Below are 19,116 nucleotides of genomic sequence, written 5' to 3'. Positions count from 1 at the left end.
ATGCACACTCAGCTCTCCTACATCTGAATATTTACATAGGCACAGTATTAACATCGCTATCCCCATTGGGTCTCACAATCTAATCTCCCTATTAGTATGTCTTTGGAGTGTGTAATAAATAGATTAAAAGTGTCGGTAGTTCCGCGCTCCTCCGTTTGTAAAGATGATACAGAATCCAGTTCTTATATTGTGGATTTATGCTTAACAAAGCTAAAAATAGACACGTTTCGTGGACCTCCCGTCCACTTCATCAAGTGTATAGCTTATTATTTTGTGGACATCCATGAAACACGTCTGTTTTTAGCTTTGTTAAGAAAAAATCCACAATATAAAAACTGGATTCTGCATAATCTTTACAAACGGAGGAGCGCGGAACTAACGACACTTTTAATCTTTTTATTACATTGTGAACCTTCAAGGTTTGGTGTTGTCTCCTGCAGCCCTCTTTAACGTCTAATATATGAGTTGTGCAAGCCACAACCCTGCAAGGTAAGCGTACTACTGCTTTTATACAATATTGTTTGCCTGGGTAACAGCACTATTGCGCCCCCATTTTTATCCTTTTGTAGTGTGGGAGGAAACCCACGCAAACACAGGGAGAACGTACAAACTTCTTGTAGATGTTGTCCTTGGTTGGATATGAACCCAGGACCCCAGCACTGCAAAGCTGCAGTGCTCCCAACTGAGCCACCGTGCTGCCCCTGCATCTACACATTTATATACACAGCTCTGCTACATATTACATTTATATACATGCAAAGCTCTACTACATATACACATTTGTACACAGTGTGTATACATGACCCCATTTTGCAGTTCCTTCCAGGTCATGTGAAAGGTCCTAGAGCTAGTCAGGTGGAAGGTTCTTTAGCTGCTCACTCAGGAAGTGCAGCCTCTGTGCAGGTCCCCATATCTTCCTCTCCTGCTCTGCACCGATCACATAGATCAAAGTGGGGCAGCAGGAGAGAACAGTTCTCACAGTAATCGGGAAGGACACTGTCTCAGCGTTCTCCTGTGTCTCAGGAAGCTGTCCCCAGACTATAAGAGGCACTCACTTATTAGAAAGATGTTTTTGTTTTCAAAGTGCCTCTATTAGTCCAAAAAATACAGTAAGTTCTAAAGTAATTTCCCTTCTTGTTTATTTATATGACTGTCTGTTATATGTTTTTTGCACAATTTGTCAATAACATGTATAGTTTCTCCCCGTGTGAGTTATATTTGATGGTCAACAAAATATAATTTTTCCAGTAATTCATTTTTCATATTCTAGGTATGATAATGGCTTCCCCCCTTGTGGGATTTTTGATGTTCAAGAACGTTCGATTTTTGGGTAAAACATTTTCCACATTCTGAACAGGAAAAAGGCTTCTCCCCTGTGTGAGTTCTCTGGTGTCTAACAAGACTTGATTTGCCTGAAAAACATTTTCCACATTCTAAACAGGTAAAAGGCTTCTCCCCTGTGTGAGTTCTCTGGTGAGTAACAAGATGTGATTTATATAAAAAACATTTCCCACATTCTGAACATGAATATGGCTTCTCCCCTGTGTGAGTTCTCTGGTGAGTAACAAGATGTGATTTGTATAAAAAATATTTCCCACATTCTGAACATGAATATGTCTTCTCCCCTGTGTGAATTTTTTGATGTGCAACAAGATGTGGTTTATGTCCAAAACATTTTCCACATTCTGAACATAAATATGGTTTCTCCCCTGTGTGAGTTCTCTGGTGACTAGCAAGATAAGATTTCCAGTTAAAACATTTCCCACATTCTGAACATGAATGTGGCTTCTCACCAGTATGAACTCTCTCATGTCTAAAAAGATCTGATTCCTGGTTAAAATGTCTCCCACGTTTGGAACAAGAAAATCTCGTCTCCTCTGTGGGAATTTTTTGGTGTTTAACAAAAGATGTTTCGAGGGGAAAACTATTTCTATATTCACAATGTGAAATCGGCTTCTTTGCTTTAAGAGTAGTTAGCTTTCTAATGTGTCTTTTCTGACTTTTATTTTTCTTAGTAGTCTGTAATAAATCAAAAGATAGAACCTGTTTCAAAGGATCAGAGGACAGATCATTGCTGTGAAGGGATGATGGTATATCTGGAGTAATGACATTCAGTTCAATTGTATCCTGTGTGATCTCAAGACCATCCGATTTAAAAATTGATGATGTCAGTTGTCCCTCTAATCTCTTGTCACCGTCATCTGCCAAGAATAAAAGCAATAATTATTTTTGAATAAAATGTCCTTGAAATTCATAATTTTGAACATTTCTACTCAAAATGTCAATACAAATGGGGAGCTATGTAGTAAAACTGAATTATTCACTAAGACAATGACAGTTCACAGACTAATAGAAGACCTCAGAGCATGAACCAGTAGAGCGCGGTGTTCAACTGTTTGTTCATTCTGCCTCCAAAATGATGGAATAAAAAGCCACCAAAAAATGTTATGTAGGCGAAAATAATACCAATAAAAACTCATACACATCCCGCAAAAATCAAGCCCCCACTCAGGTGTCAAAATAGTCACTACTCATATAGACAAATTCACTGATGGTTAGAATTTACAAAATGGAGTCAATTCTTGTGATTTTCTATTGCTGTAGTTTCTTTTCATGCAAATGTGTGTCACATCTCCTCTGGGATGTGCTCCTGCGATGTCTGCTTCTATCACCAGTCGCTGCCATCATTCATTGTACGGGCAGTGCTTGTGATGGAGAAGACATTGTAACCAGAAGCACAGACTCTGACCAGTCACTAAGAATAGGGTGGCGGCTGGGACCAGTAGTACTATCTAGTTTGGAAGTATGGGTGTGTGTACAGTCAAGCTAGAGTAATCAGCTCCTTGTTTCTGGTAATTGGAAAGCACCACAGCCTACTAAAGCTCAAAGCACATTACTGGTATCTGCCAGACAGAGCCTTGTACTCTTCTGGCTCAGTCCTCTGTGCTCAGCTCCTGGCTTGTGTATTTGATGCTGTTGTGATCCTGGTCTGTTTACTGACTACTCGTGTCATCTGATTTCGTATTTTCTCTGCCCTCCTGGTTATATCTACAATCTAGGCCTCTCAAAGTACTTAAAGTAATTTGTTACCCTAAAAATAGGTTTTGTAAATTTAATTGAACATATAAAAACTTGTGGCTAAACTTATCCTTCTATCCTCCGAAAAAAACATAAAAGAATGTTGAAAAATAAATAGATTTGAAAATGGGAATGGCTGCCGAAATCCCATACTGCGCATGAGCCAGCTCGGGCAGCCATTTTCCTGTAGACCAAGGCTTCTGGAAGATGTCCGCCAGAAAAGCAGTGCACTGCGCTCTGCTTCACTGCCGACGCCGGGCGAACAGCATCTCACCGCTCCTGCCGCCGGGTTCCTGAGGGAAAGACTTTAAGATGGAGCAAATCCTATAAAAAAATAATTTTTCCCATTTTAAACCCCAAAATTTAGGGTGCGTCTTATGGTCGGTGCATCTTATAGTCCGAAAAAAAACGGTACTGTAGTCAAAAACTGTGACTATAGACAATAACACATCTACTGAAATGGTCAAACTCAACAGTCAGTAAAAAACAAGTAACTAGTGGTGAAACATGTCTGGAGTAATTAGAGTATGTGGCTCTTTGCAATATAAACTATCTTAGGGGTCAATATTTTCAGTCAAATGACGTTCTCGAAGAAGTATTAGATATTTAAAGATAACTTATTAAAATAGTGCAGTGCTTAGGTGTCTTAAATGTAAAAAATTAATAGGTTTTAAAATAAATTGAAAAGTCAGGATAAAGGGAAACTCATGTTATTGCACAGAAATTCACACTTGGCCCTCCAGAAAGACTGGACCTGGTCTTGTAGGGACCATATGGACCAGATTCAGCAGCACAGAAGAGAGAGAAGGTAGATTCATCCAATAAGATATCAGGATTCTAGGAAGCCAACAGCATCGCTACCCTCTGCTTTCTCTAAGAGGCCCATCATAGTATTTTACTTCAACTGATTTTCTAACTCGCCAGCACATTCTACGTACACTGTCATTTGGCTTTCTAGTTTACAGATCAGGGCAGATAAGAATCAGCATCTTCTAAGTAAAGGAGGTGGGTGGATCCTCCAGGTTGTAAGCTCTATAGAAGAAGGGCTTTCAATGTCCAAAGTAATTTGAACAGTTGTGTATGGAGATGCATGTTGTGGTCTAGCGGCATAATGTTGATCACAACTGATAAATCAGCCACAGCTGGTGACTGAGAAGAATCTGTGACTTTTCTGCATTTAGTGGTTACTACTCACCTGGATAGTCATATGTAGGAGTCTCCTCTTCACACTGCTCATCATCCCTCACATATGTCTCTGTAGTATTAATATGGGTCAGATCTTTACCCTGAAAGAAATATTGAAAAAGTCACAAACAGATGGATTAGTCCCATCTATGATCAGCTCTAATCCTGTCATCTCCACCATTCTCATTACACAAGTCACAAGTATAAAACATATAATACTGGTGGATAAAGCAAGACTGAACACAAGACCTTCACAGCCGTCTACACATCATAGAGGAGATCTCATGATACCTTCTCTCCATCTACCTGATGATCCTGAGGAACATGAGGATTTTCTTGCTTACAGTCCTGTAGAAGAAGAGAACGGGGACATCTCTCTGGTGTTGTCTTCTTACTGGAGAGAGCTGGAGGAAACACATACAGGGACTGAATTAACTCTTTACATACAGATATTTATAGGCCGTGTGTATTTAGTCCTGTGTATTACCTGATGATGTGAGGGGCTGGGGAACCTCCATCATGACGTCCTTGTAGAGATCTTTGTGTCCTTCTAAATACTCCCACTCCTCCATCGAGAAATAGACAGCAACATCCTGACACCTTATAGGAACCTGAAACATACAACGATACAGTTATTTCCCGGATCCCATCATATCATTACTGTATAATGTTTCATATCATTACTGTATAATGTCCCAGCATTCTCAGTAGTGTCACCTCTCCAGTCAGCAGCTCAATCATCTTGTAGATGAGTTCTAGGATCTTCTGGTCATTGATGTCTTCATGTATCAGGGGGTGAGGTGGAGGCCCCATGATTGGGCTCAGAGTACTTGCCCATCCTTTAGACACTGGGGTCTGACAGCGCTCACTAGAGTTCTTCTTTACTACTGTGTAATCCTGGTTATGGAGAGACACATTAATAAATCTCACTGCAGACATTTCCAGAGTCCTCACCTCTCCAGTTCTGTCCATCTGTTATTCCCATAGATAAGAATGATATAATGTGACATAATCAGAATCTCTCACCTCTCCAGTAAGCCGGAAGAGGATCTCTAGGGTGAGGTGTAATAGCCTCTCTGCCATCTTGTCCCTGTCCATAATCTTCAGGGACAGAAAATTCTATTATATAGAAGATCTCCACTGAGAAGCTTCAATATTGTAGGAACCTGAATGGGAAAACCATGAGCCAATGTAACATAATAAAGAATCCCATGTAATAATATAACAAGAGGATAATATGTATACATTCTCTTAGTCTCCCATGGACAGAAACATAAGTTGAATTTCTGATTAAGACATCTCCTCCATGCTCCCAATCACTGGCTATATCGGTCACTGCTTTGGCTACTGATTAGCTGTAGGGATATCTTGTTTGTCAAGAGTGACCAGGGAATACAGAAACTGGCGGAGGACCAAAGCAGAGGTGGCACAAAAGTTGTGGGGGGATCATTAATGTATTATTATTTTTATTTTACAGTATTCAAATTGTTTCATTACATCTACTAATAAATCCTATATATTTTAGACCACACACACAACAAGCAGTTTCTTCTTCAGAGTTTGCAGCTGAATACGTTTCTCATAGACTCAACTTCCATAACGCTAATTCTTGTCTCATTTACCGTTACTGGAGTCGGCATTAGCAATACTGCAGGAGATATTCATTACACGTGACAGGAGAAATAACTACTTCATGATGAGGACAACGTCTCCATTTTCTACTCTATAAACATATTTGACCAAAGTCCATCACTGACTACATCACCACCAGCATATGAATGTTTCTAGTCTTCCCCGGGCTGTAATCTTCTATCACATTAGATCTCATGTTTGAATCACACACAGAAGCTTGAACATTTTTCAAGGCTTTTTTCTTTGCAAAAAATACAGCGGACAGGAATTTATTTGATACCAACGTCTCCATAAGACACACTTAGGTTTTAGGAGGAAAATAGAAAAAAAATGTAAGCAAAAAATGTGGTCATGATGCCCTCTTAAGGGGGAGGGGGTCTGCTGCTGACACAGTTATAGGAGTAATGTCCCCTAATTCTGTTAATATCCCCCATCCTGGTATATATGGCCCCCACCTTCCTGTTATACATGGCCCTCATCCCCATCCTGGTATGCATAGCACCCCTCATCCCCATTCTGGTATGTATGGCACCCTTCATCCCTCATCCTGGTATATATGGCACCCTTCATCCCTCATCCTGGTATATATGCCCCCCCCCCCCCCCCATCCCTCTTCCAGGTACAGTGGAGGAAGTAAGTATTTGATCCCTTGCTGTTTTTGTAAGTTTGCCCACTGACAAAGACATGAACAGTCTATAATTTTAAGGGTAGGTTAATTTTAACATTGAGAGATAGAATATCCAAAAGAAAATCAAGAAAATCACATTGTATAAATTAGATACATTTATTTGCATTTTGTAGTGAGAAATAAGTATTTGATTCCTCTGGAAAACAACACTTAATACTTGGTGTCAAAACCCTTGTTGGCAAGCACAACAGTCAGACTTTTTTGTAGTTGATGGAGAGGTTTGCGCACATGTCAGGAGGAATTTGGTCCACTCCTCTTTGCAGATCATCTCTAAATCTTTAAGATTTTGAGGCTGTCGCTTGGCAACTCACAGCTTCAACTCTCTCCATAAGTTTTCTATAGGATTAAGGTCTGGAGACTGGCTAGGCCACTCCATGACCTTACTGTGCTTCTTTTTGAGCCACTCCATTGTTGCCTTGGCTGTATGTTTTGGGTCATTGTCTTGCTGGAAGACCCAGCCATGACCCATCTTCAATGCTCTTATTGAGGGAAGGAGGTTGTTGGCCAAAATCTCGCGATACATGACCATCCATCTTCCTTTCAGTACGGTGCAGTCGTCATGTCCCCTTTGCAGAAAAGCACCTTCAAAGTATAATGTTTCTCCCACCATGCTTCACGGTTGGGACGATGTTCTTAGGGTTGTACTCATCCTTCTTCTTCCTCCAAATACGGCGAGTTGAGTTAATGCCAAAAAGCTCAATTTTTGTCTCCTGTGACCACAGCACCTTCTCCCAATAACTCACAGAATCATCCAGGTGTTCATTGGCAAACTTCAGACGGGCCTGCACATGTGCCTTTTTGAGCAGGGGGACCTTGCGGGCACTGCAGGATTTTAAGCCTTTAAGGTGTAATGTGTTACCAAAGGTTTTCTTGGTGACTGTGGTCCCAGCTGCCTTGAGATCATTAACAAGTTCCCCCTGAGTAGTTTTAGGCTGATCTCTCACCTTCCTCATGATCAAGGAGAGTGAATGGTCACTGCTCCCCATACAGTCCCGGCGTGGGGAGCAGTGACTATTCTGGCACAGCATCTCACAGTGTGAGGGCATATGGCAGTTACACCATGCGCGGCTCACACCGTGAGATCCCCTTTGGCAGCAGAGCAGGACGCAGCGCTGGAGGAGAGAGGAGGTGAGCATAATTCTTTATTTTTTGTGTGCAGCTTGATGGGGATCAGGGGGTGCCAAGCATACCAGGATGAGGGGTGCTAAGCATACCAGGAAGAGGGATGAGGGGGGCCATACATACCAGGAAGAGGGATGAGGGGGGCCATACATACCAGGAAGAGGGATGAGGAGTGCCATACATACCAGGATCAGGGATGAAGAGTGCCATACATACCAGGAAGAGGGGTTCCATACATACCAGGATGAGGGATGAAGGGTGCCATACATACCAGGAGCCGCGCTGCAGGGACAGTGTGCGCGCTATTAAGGAAAATAAATATTCACTGCTCCCCACGCCAATGGGTGTGGGGAGCAGTGAATATTAATTTTCTTTAGTAGCGGGCACAATGTAGGCTGCAGCAGACGGCTGCTGCCTCCTGCGCTGGGCTACTCCGCCGCTACCGCTCCCCCCCACCACCCACAGCCACAGTGTATTTATATATATATTATAAAGTGCGTCTTATAGTCCAAAAAATACGATAACTCTTTTAGGCACCAGAAAATAAATGTACATGGCAGGGATGTCAGGGGCACGGCTGCAACAATAATCCTGACAGTTTAATCACTTTCTGCTGTCAAAAGCAAACATGGCATCTAAGAAGGTTTAACAGAGTTCAGCTTAATACCCCTCCTCCTCCTCCCCAAGTACTCAATAGCATGGGACTGTGTAGTTACTATTATACCTAACTGTATAATAATGGTGTCTGGGCTTGTAATGTCCAAAAGTCTATTAGTCTGTCAGAGGAAGAGGAACAAACATATTTTTGATTCTTAGGCCGGTTTCACACGTCGTATATTTCCAGTACCAGAAATACCGGTACCGGAGATATCCGTGTCCCGTGTGTGTCACACGTGTGGCAACCGCGTGCCGCATCAGTATCACACAACCGGTGCCTAGGAATCAGCGCTACAGTCAGCACTGTTCCCAAGCGCTGGGTGCTGAACGCTGCCCTCATCAAGGTTCCCTGCTGGCATTGCGATCAGCACCAGCAAGGACAATGATGAGGGTAGTAGTAGGCTTCTCCCGCAGTGTTCCTGTGTAAAAATAAGATTAAAATAATAAAATCCTTATACTCACCTGTCCGGAGATGTCCCCCGCTGTAATCCTCTGACCGGTGATGTCGGGGAGAATGAGCGGTTCCAGCGAGCGGGGCCCGGAGCTGAGCTCAGGAGTGGTGTCCTGCCACTCACTGAGCGCAGCTGTGGAGCTGCTCATTCTCCCCGGCTCCTCGACGTCAGCGGTCAGAGGATTGCAGCGGGGGAAATGTCCAGACAGTGAGTATATGGATTTTATTATTTAAATCTTATTACACAGGGACACTGCGGGAGCAGACTACTATTACCTTCATCATTGTCCTTGCTGGTGCTGATCACAGCACCAGCAGAAACCATGAAGAGGGCAGCTTTCAGCACCCGGCACTTGGGGACAGCGCTAACTGTAGTGTTGATTCTCAGGCGCCAGTACGTGTCACACAGATGACACACGGATGTCATCTGTGTGGGATGTTTTGCGGACAGTGCATCCGCAAAAAAACGGACATGTCAGCGTGTGGAGCACACGGACACACTGTCCATGGAAGCACATGTGCGCAGACCCATTCATTTGAATGGGTCTACGTGTGTCAGTGTCTCCAGTACGTGTGGAAACTGTCACCACTCATACCGGAGATACTGACGTGTGAACGAGATCTTACAAGGAGACAAAACAAAGACTCCAAAATAGTCTCAGCGCTGAAGGGGTTAATGTCACCTGTGCCCAGTAATGGGGAATCTCCACATACCTCCACCTGCAGAGCCGCCACCACATATATGGCTGTTCTGTGCGCACAGGACCTGTGATGAGGTCACAGGAGGGGAGGAGTCAGGGGTCACATGATCAGGGGCCTCAGTGTATGCAGGACTCTGCTGTGCTGGTTGTCATGGTGCTGGATGAGGTGAAGTTTATGTGTGGGGTTTACAGTGTGGACGTAGCAGAGCCGTGTGTGTACGAGGTGTACGGAGCAGAGCCGTGTGTGTACGAGGTGTACGGAGCGGAACAGTGTGTGTACGAGGTGTACGGAGTGGAGCCGCTTGTGTACGAGGCGTACGGAGTGGAGCCGTGTGTGTACGAGGTGTACGGAGCGGAGCCGCGCGTGTACGAGGTGTACGGAGAGGAGCAGTGTGTGTACGAGGTGTACGAAGGGGAGCCGCATGTGTACTATTGTGTATATTCCCCCTTGGCACACCCAGTAGCTCCCTTACAGGCCCATTTCTCTGCCCTGAGTTCAGTCCCGGGGGTCCAGCGCTCTCGGTGTTACAGATTTGGGGCATTTTGGTAGAAGTCTCTCCCGGTCTCTTACTTAAGCTTTCAGCCCCAGTATCAGTATTTGGTCAGTATTTTTTCTCAGGAGTGGGAGCTAAAACCAGGTGAGGGACAATCAACGAAAAGGTATAATAGAAACAAGTCACCAATTCTGCATTTATCACCCACTCCTGGTTTTGGCTCCCACTCCTGAGAAAAAATCCTGACCAAATATTGATAGTGGGGCCGTGGTCTTACACTGACTCTTGGTAACGGTTACAGCATTATTTGCTCCTCACTACGGGCACAATTACCCCGCGCCCCTTTTGTACAGTTTTATGTGTGGAATGTAACGTGGGATTTTCTCTTCTTGGAGACAAATAGACCCCATACAGGAGGGAATTATCACCAGTTACTGGACTCTACTATATGGCGGCATTAGATTTTTGAATATCCTTTTATTTTTTCCAATGTCAGAAGGATTATAAGTTTATCAGAAATTTCCACAATGGATCTGTCTTTTCTGTGACCAGTTCATTTCTGATGAGGTTCTGAGCCTATGTGCCCACGTTGCAGAAATGAAGCAGAAAATTTCTGCTTCATTTCTGCAAGTAAAAACGCATGTGGAATTCCGCACGCGTTTATCGCGCGATTTCCACATGCGGAATTGCCTTGCGTTTTTTAATGCATTGCAAAAGGCAAAGGCGGAAACGCAAAATTAATGAACATGCTGCGGATTTTTGAACGCAGCATAAACGCTGCGGAAAAATCCGCAGCGTGGGCATAGAACTTGCGGAATCCCCTTGGGGACCATGGGGTGCGGATTACCTAGCGTTTAACAAGCGTTTACGCTGCGGAAATTCCGCTGCATATACGCTTGAAAAACGCTACGTGGGCACGCAGCCTGAGAGGTCCAAATAATATCCTATATTAAATGCTTCACCTCCTGAAAGTTTTCATCATCGATTTTAGAAGTATTGATAAAGGGGATGTCAGGAGCCTCTCCCACTTTATAGGTGAGCGTCTTTAATAATGTTATGACCCCACACACATGCAAGATCAGCAAGTATAGTTATTGTGCATTGATGGCACATAGATTTATGTATGAGCAGTGTGTAGGGGGGTCCGATGTTGAGTGGCAAATTTTGACAGCGTTAATAGAAGATTGAGGTCAGGAGTGGGAGGGGAGAATTAGTAAAATCATTATCTGATCAGAGGTGGGAGAAGTACAGGACTAGTGTATTCCCGTCTTCATGAGCTGTAGAGTTAGCAGCTGTGAAAGGCCGAGAGAGGAGGTTAGAGATAGAAGATGAGTAGCAGATGGGGAGAGTGGATTATCAGTGGGGATGGTAAAGTCTTTGTGGTCTGCTATATAAGGTCCCATGAGCTCAGTAATCGGTATTAGTGATTTCCATTGCATATATTGATTGTATAGACCCGGCTTGTCCCTGACCACGGTTTTCAGGCTATTGCCTGCTCTGAGGCTATGTTCACACATTGCTTTTTGCTGCATTTTTTATGCAAATTTATGCAAATTAAAAGCTGTATTTTTACAGTACCAGCAAACGCTATGAGATTTCAGAAATTTTATGCACACACAGTTTGTTTTTTTCCTGACTGAATTAGAAAACTGCTGTGTTTTTGAAAGCTGCAGCATGTCACTTCTTTCAGCATTTTTTCACCCATAGAAAGCAATGATTAAGTGCAAAAATGCAGCTAAAACAGAGAGGTATTAGGTTTTGTTGCATTTCTAGTGAAAAAAAGTAGGAACAACAGTAAGTGAAACACATTTATTTTTGTGATTTTCCCAAAATTTAAACCATAATGTCTTGGTGTTCACACCAGAGAATGGCAGTTTAGGATTAGAACAATTTAAGTAGGATTAATACAGTTTCATTAAATTAGTGATGCATAAAAAGTAAACATTGGCCGACAAAGTGTGAAAGTAAACAGTGTTCTACAAGCTCAATGCACTGCCAATGTCTTAGGAAAACTATTCCTGCCCAATTCACCTTCCCATGTTTTTACATTTCTAATTGTGTATTTTTTCATGAACTCACATGAACTTTTTTTCTTCAGAATACTCATTATTTATTCAGACATAAAAATCTTTTGCCACTAAATAATTTGATCAAATTACCCTTTTTTTCCAAAAATGTTTATGGTTTCACATATGTCTTGCATTAGTGAACTGTGTTCATGGTGGGAGCAAAGATGAACTTTGGGATCTTGAAAAAAACAGCAAAAAAATGCAGCAAAACCTGCTTTTGGTCAGCAGCTTCTTTACTGCCAACAGAGCAGGTTTTGCCTGCAAAAAAATAGCAAAAACACAACATGTGAACATAGCCTAAAGGTGCCTCCACATTGTGCTTTTCTCCATGTTTATGGGTCCCGTCGGGGCATGCGTCCGAAACTCCCAGCAAAAAGGATTTCAGACGTATGCACTGATGGGACCATAGACTACACCATGTGCAGAATTATTAGGCTAGTTGTATTTTAGAGGATTATTTTTATTATTGATCAACAACTATGTTCTCAATCAACCGAAAAGACTCATAAATATCCAAGCTTAATATTTTTGGAAGTTGGAGTGGTTTTTTTTTAGGTTTGGCTATCTTAGGAGGATATCTGTTTGTGCAGGTAACTATTACTGTGCAGAATTATTAGGCAACTTAATAAAAACCAAATATAATCCCATCTCACTTGTTTATTTTCACCAGGTAAACCAATATCAGTGCACAAAATTTAGAAATAAACATTTCTGACATGCAAAAACAAAAAAATTAGTGATCAATCTAGCCACCTTTCTTTATGAATACACTCAACAGCCTTCCATCCATATATGCTGTCAGTTGCTTGATCTGTTTTCGATCACCATTGCGTGCAGCAGTCACCACAGCCTCCCAGACACTGTTGTACTGTTTTCCCTCCCTGTAGATCTCACATTTTATGATGGACCACAGGTTCTCTATGGGGTTCAGATCAGGTGAACAAGGGGGCCATGTCATTATTTTTTCTTCTTTTAGACCTTTACTGGCCAGCCACGCTGTGGAGTAGTTGGATGCATGTGATGGAGCATTGTCCTGCATGAAAATCATGTTTTTCTTGAACGATACCGACTTCTTCCTGTACCACTGCTTGAAGAAGTTGTCTTCCAGAAACTGGCAGTAGGTCTGGGAGTTGAACTTCACTCCATCATCAACCCGAAAAGGTCCCACAAGTTCATCTTTGATGATACCAGCCCATACCAGTACCCCACCTCCACCTTGCTGGCATCTGAGTCGGAGTGGAGCTCTCTGCCCTTTCCTGATCCAGCCTCTGGCCCATCTACCTGGCCCATCAAGAGTCACTCTCATTTCATCAGTCCATAAAACCTTTGAAAAATCAGTCTTAAGATATTTCTTGACCCATTCTTGACGTTTTATCTTATGTTTCTTGTGCAAAGGTGGTCGTTTTTCAGCCTTCCTTACCTTGGCAATGTCCCTGAGTATCGCACACCTTGTTCTTTTAGATACTCCAGTAACGTTGCAGCTCTGAAATATGGCAAAACTGGTGGCGAATGGCATCTTGGCAGCTTCATGCTTGATTTTCCTCAATTCATGGGCAGTTATTTTGTGCCTTTTTTTGGCCAACACGCTTCTTGAGACCCGGTTGGCTATTTGCCATGAAACGCTTGATTGTTCGGTGATCACGCTTCAAAAGTTTGGAAATTTCAAGACTGCGGCATCCCTCTGCAAGACATCGCACAATTTTGGACTTTTCAGAGCCCGTCAAATCTCTCTTCTGACCCATTTTGCCAAAGGAAATGAAGTAACCTAATAATTAAGCAGACCTTATATAGAGTGTTGATGTCATTAGACAACACCCCTCCTCATTACAGAGATGCACATCACCAGATTTACTTAATTGGTAGTTGGCTCTCAAGCCTATGCAGCTTGGAGTAGGACAACATGTATAAAAAGTATCAAAGTGATCAAAATACGCATTTGCCTAATAATTCTGCACACGGTGTATAATGGTGCAAGAAGAGCAAATGTGCGCTCTGCCATGCATCATTTTGGACACCCAGTTGAAGTTTACTATGTCTGAGTGTCGGTCTTTAGTAGACTTACAGTACAGACCAAAAGTTTGGACACACCTTCTCATTTAAAGATTTTTCTGTATTTTCTTGACTATGAAAATTGTACATTCACACTAAAGGCATCAAAACTATGAATTAACACATGTGGAATTATATACTTAACAAAAAAGTGTGAAACAACTGAAAATATGTCTTTTATTCTAGGTTCTTCAAAGTAGCCACCTTTTGCTTGGATGACTGCTTTGCATACTCTTGGCATTCTCTTGATGAGCTTCAAGAGGTAGTCACCGGAAATGGTCTTCCAACAATCTTGAAGGAGTTCCCAAAGATGCTTAGCACTTGTTGGCCCTTTTGCCTTCACTCTGCAGTCAAGCTCACCCCAAACCATCTCGATTGGGTTCAGGTCTGGTGACTGTGGAGGCCAGATCATCTGGCGTAGCACCCAATCACTCTCCTTCTTGGTCAAACAGCCGGGAGGTGTGTTTGGGGTCATTGTCCTGTTGAAAAATAAATGATCGTCGAACTAAACGCAAACCGGATGGAATAGCATGCCGCTGCAAGATGCTGTGGTAGCCATGCTGGTTCAGTATGCCTTCAGTTTTGAATAAATCCCCAACAGTGTCACCAGCAAAGCACCCCCACACCATCACACCTCCTCCTCCATGCTTCACGGTGGGAACCAGGCATGTAGAGTCCATCCGTTCACCTTTTCTGCGTCGCACAAAGACACGGTGGTTGGAACCAAAGATCTCAAATTTGGACTCATCAGACCAAAGCACAGATTTTCACTGGTCTACTGTCCATTCCTTGTGTTCTTCAGCCCAAACAAGTCTCTTCTGCTTGTTGCCTGTCCTTAGCAGTGGTTTTCTAGCAGCTATTTTACCATGAAAGCCTGCTGCACAAAGTCTCCTCTTAACAGTTGTTGAAGAGATGTGTCTGCTGCTAGAACTCTGTGTGGCATTGACCTGGTTTCTAATCAGAGCTGCTGTTAACCTGCGATTTCTGAGGCTGGTGACTTGGACAAACTTATCCTCAGAAGCAGACGTGACTCTTGGTCTTCATTTCCTGGGGCGGTCCTTATGTGAGCCAGTTTCTTTGTAGCGCTTGATGGTTTTTGCAACTGCACTTGGGGACACTTTCAAAGTTTACCCAATTTTTTGCGCTGACTGACCTTCATTTCTTAAAGTAATGATGGCCAATCGTTTTTCTTTACTTAGCTGCTTTTTTCTTGCCATAATACAAATTCTGACAGTCTATTCAGTAGGACTATCAGCTGTGTATCCACCAGACTTCTTCACAACACAACTGATGGTCCTAGAATAACCTAGAATATAAGACATATTTTCAGTTGTTTCACACTTTTTTGTTAAGTATATAATTACACATATGTTAATTCATAGTTTTGATGCCTTCAGTGTGAATGTACAATTTTCATAGTCAAGAAAATACAGAAAAATCTTTAAATGAGAAGGTGTGTCCAAACTTTTGGTCTGTACTGTATATGCCCAAAAATCATGCACGTCAGAGCGCACGTTCGCTCTGTCGGCAACATTATAGTCTATGGCCCAGTGGGCACAAACATGTGCATCTCACAAAATTAGAATACCATCAAAAAGTTAATTTATTTCAGTTCTTCAATACAAAAAGTGAAACTCATTATATAGAGTCATCACAAACAGAGTGATCTATTTCAAGTGTTTATTTCTGTTAATGTTGATGATTATGGCTTACAGCCAATGAAAACACAAAAGTCATTATCTCAGTAAATTAGAATACTTTATGACAACAGCTTGAAAAATGTTTTTAAAATCCGAAATGTTAGCCTACTGAAATGTATGTTCAGTAAATGCACTCAGTACTTGGTCGGGGCTCCTTTGGCATCAATTACTGCATCTATGCAGCGTGGCATGGAGGCGATCAACCTGTGGCATTGTTGAGGTGTTATGGAAACCCAGGTTGCTTTGATAGCAGCCTTCAGCTCGTCTGCATTGTTGGGGCTGGTGCCTCATCTTCCTCTTGACAATACCCCATAGAATCTCTATGGAGTGAAGGTCAGGCGAGTTTGCTGGTCAATCAAGCACAGTGATACTGTTGTTTTTAAACCAGGTATTGGTACTTTTGGCAGTGTGGACAGGTGCCAAGTCCTGCTGGAGAATGAAATTTCCATCTCCAAAAAGCTTGCCGGCAGAGGGAAGCATGAAGTGCTCTAAAATTTCCTGGTAGACGGCTGTGCTGACTTTGGTCTTGATAAAACACAGTGGACCTACATCAGCAGATGACACGGCTTCCCAAACCTTCACTGATTATGGAAACTTCACACTAGACCTCAAGCAGCCTGGATTGTGGCCTCTCCACTTCCTTCCTCCTTGATTTCCAAATGAAATGCAAAATTTACTTTGCATTTACTTAGCGTGTCAATGACTGCCTTCTGGACATCTGTCAAGTCAACAGTCTTCCTCATGATTGTGGAGCCTACTGAAACAGACTAAGGGACCTTTTTAAAAGATTAGGAAGCCTGTGCAGGTGTTTTTTGTTAATTATTCAAATTTACTGAGATAATGACTTTTGTGTTTTCATTGGCTGTAGGCCATAATCATCAACATTAACAGAAATAAACACTTGAAATGGATCACTGTGTTTGTAATGACTCTATATAATCTGAGTTTCACTTTTTGTATTGAAGAACTGAAATAAATTAACTTTTTGATGATATTCTAATTTTGTGAGCAAGCCCCGACTGGACCCACGAATGTGGAGAAAAGCGCACTGTGAAAGAACCTTTACTCTATGCCTGTTTGACCATGTTTTCCATCTCCTAATTTGTTACTGTGAACTGCCGTTTTCTTACTGACTCGGCAGCTGTTGCTCACAGACACTGCACTGTAGCTCTGTACTCCATCCATGGCATCCCCGAGACTCCACTATTCAAGTAGTCCTCGTAATAGGACATTTCCTTTCCTCACTTCCACAGACCGCATGTATGATTAATCTTGTGCCTCTTTCCACCCATCCCCCTTCATGTTCAGACTGACAGCCTACTACAAAGCAACATAACAAAAGAAATACAATTGATACTTAAAAAATGTATCAACCTCAGTTACATCTTCCACACAGGCTGATATCCATACATGTAGGGTGCTGGTTCTCAAATAATAAAAAAATAGAAAACCTCTTTAACTACTTTGATGCAGTATTCAGTAGAGAATGTTGCAGCTAAGCAGTTATAGTGTAACTACAGTTTATTTTCTTTTACTTTTCATAAATAAATAATACAAGCAAAGATAAGAAACTTTGTAATATATCTCATCAGGGAAAACTGAATTTTTAACAGTCCTCGGTGACACTATCCACATGTCAGTATTACCTTGCAGTCACCAACAAAATGCAGCTGTACTGTGATCCTAAACTTTATCCTCCTCCATTTGCAAACAACCAGAGAGGGTAGAAGTGACATCAGAGACATTGGACCAGATCCCGCCCACATTTACCACATTTTTATGGCAAATGTCAGCAGCTGCTCCCCCTAGTGTGACAGTTCAAAATAGCAAAGCGAGATAGGAGAGAGCTGGTCTTTTACAGTACTTCTGCAATGAATTTCTTGACTTAAAGGAATGCACACTGCTCAAAAAAATAAAGGGAACACTCAAATAACACATCCTAGATCTGAATGAATTAAATATTCTTACTGAATACTTTGTTCAGTACAAAGTTGAATGTGCTGACAACAAAATCACACAAAAATCAATGGAAATCAATTTTATTAACCAATGGAGGCCTGGATTTGGAGTCACCCCCAAAATTAAAGTGGAAAAACACACTACAGGCTGATCCAACTTTGATGTAATGTCTTTAAAACAAGTCAAACTGAGGCTCAGTATTGTGTGTGGCCTCCACATGCCTGTATGACCTCCCTACAACGCCTGGGCATGCTCCTGATGAGGTTGCGGATGGTCTCCTGTGGGATCTCCTCCCAGACCTGGACTAAAGCATCCGCCAACTCCTGGACAGTCTGTGGTGCAACGTGACATTGGTGGATGGAGAGAGACATGATGTCCCAGATGTGCTCAATCGGATTCAGGTCTGGGGAACGGGCAGGCCAGTCCATAGCTTCAATGCCTTCATCTTGCAGGAACGGCTGACACACTCCAGCCACATGAGGTCTGGCATTGTCCTGCATTAGGAGGAACCCAGGGCCAACCGCACCAGCATATGGTCTCACAAGGGGTCTGAGCATCTCATCTCGGTACCTAATGGCAGTCAGGCTACCTCTGGCGAGCACATGGAGGGCTGTGCGGACCTCCAAAGAAATGCCACCCCACACCATTACTGACCCACTGCCAAACCGGTCATGCTGAAGGATGTTGTAGGCAGCAGATCGCTCTCCACGGTGTCTCCAGACTCTGTCACATGTGCTCAGTGTGAACCTGCTTTCATCTGTGAAGAGCACAGGGTGCCCGTGGCGACTTTGCCAATCCTGGTGTTCGGTTGCAAATGCCAAGCGTCCTGCACGGTGTTGGGCTGTGAGCATAACCCCCATCTGTGGACGTTGGGCCCTCATACCACCCTCATGGAGTCAGTTTCTAACCGTTTGTGCAGACACATGCACATTTGTGGCCAGCTGGAGGTCATTTTGCAGGGCTCTGGCAGTGCTCCTCCTGTTCCTCCTTGCACAAAGGCAGAGGTAGCGATCCTGCTGCTGGGTTGTTGCATTCCTATTTCCCCCTCCACGTCTCCTGGTGTACTGGCCTGTCTCCTCCAGCCTCTGGACACTACGCTGACAGACACAGCAAACCTTCTCGCCACAGCTCGCATTGATGTGCCATCCTGGATGAGCTGCACTACCTGAGCAACTTCTGTGGGTTGTAGAGTCCGTCTCATGCTACCACGAGTATGAAAGCACAATCAACATTCAAAAGTGACCAGAAAGCATTGGTACTGAGATGTGGTCTGTGGTCCCCACCTGCAGAACCACTCCTTTATTGAGGGTGTCTTGATAATTGCCAATAAT

At 42.9% G+C, this 19,116-nt stretch overlaps 2 protein-coding genes across 2 annotated transcripts in view; both read right to left on the bottom strand.

Moving 5' to 3' along the window:
• Positions 1-9,594, bottom strand: part of LOC141271802 (oocyte zinc finger protein XlCOF7.1-like) — an 83,925-nt gene extending 74,331 nt beyond the window's left edge. The window contains exon 1 of the mRNA XM_073681967.1: positions 9,528-9,594. The gene's annotated coding sequence lies outside the window, so the exon portion shown is untranslated. The remainder of the gene's footprint in view (positions 1-9,527) is intronic.
• LOC141271818 (uncharacterized) overlaps positions 405-19,116 on the bottom strand; it is a 78,983-nt gene continuing 60,271 nt past the window's right edge. Inside the window, exon 8 of the mRNA XM_073681990.1 lies at positions 405-1,877. Within this exon, the coding sequence (XP_073538091.1) occupies positions 1,267-1,877 (611 nt within the window). The 3' untranslated portion in view covers positions 405-1,266. The remainder of the gene's footprint in view (positions 1,878-19,116) is intronic.

Source organism: Phyllobates terribilis, unplaced genomic scaffold, assembly GCF_046119375.1.
Source record: "Phyllobates terribilis strain yellow unplaced genomic scaffold, ASM4611937v1 Scaffold_5__5_contigs__length_657084704, whole genome shotgun sequence".
NCBI lineage: Eukaryota > Metazoa > Chordata > Amphibia > Anura > Dendrobatidae > Phyllobates > Phyllobates terribilis.
This window is presented reverse-complemented; position numbering and strand designations above follow the sequence as displayed.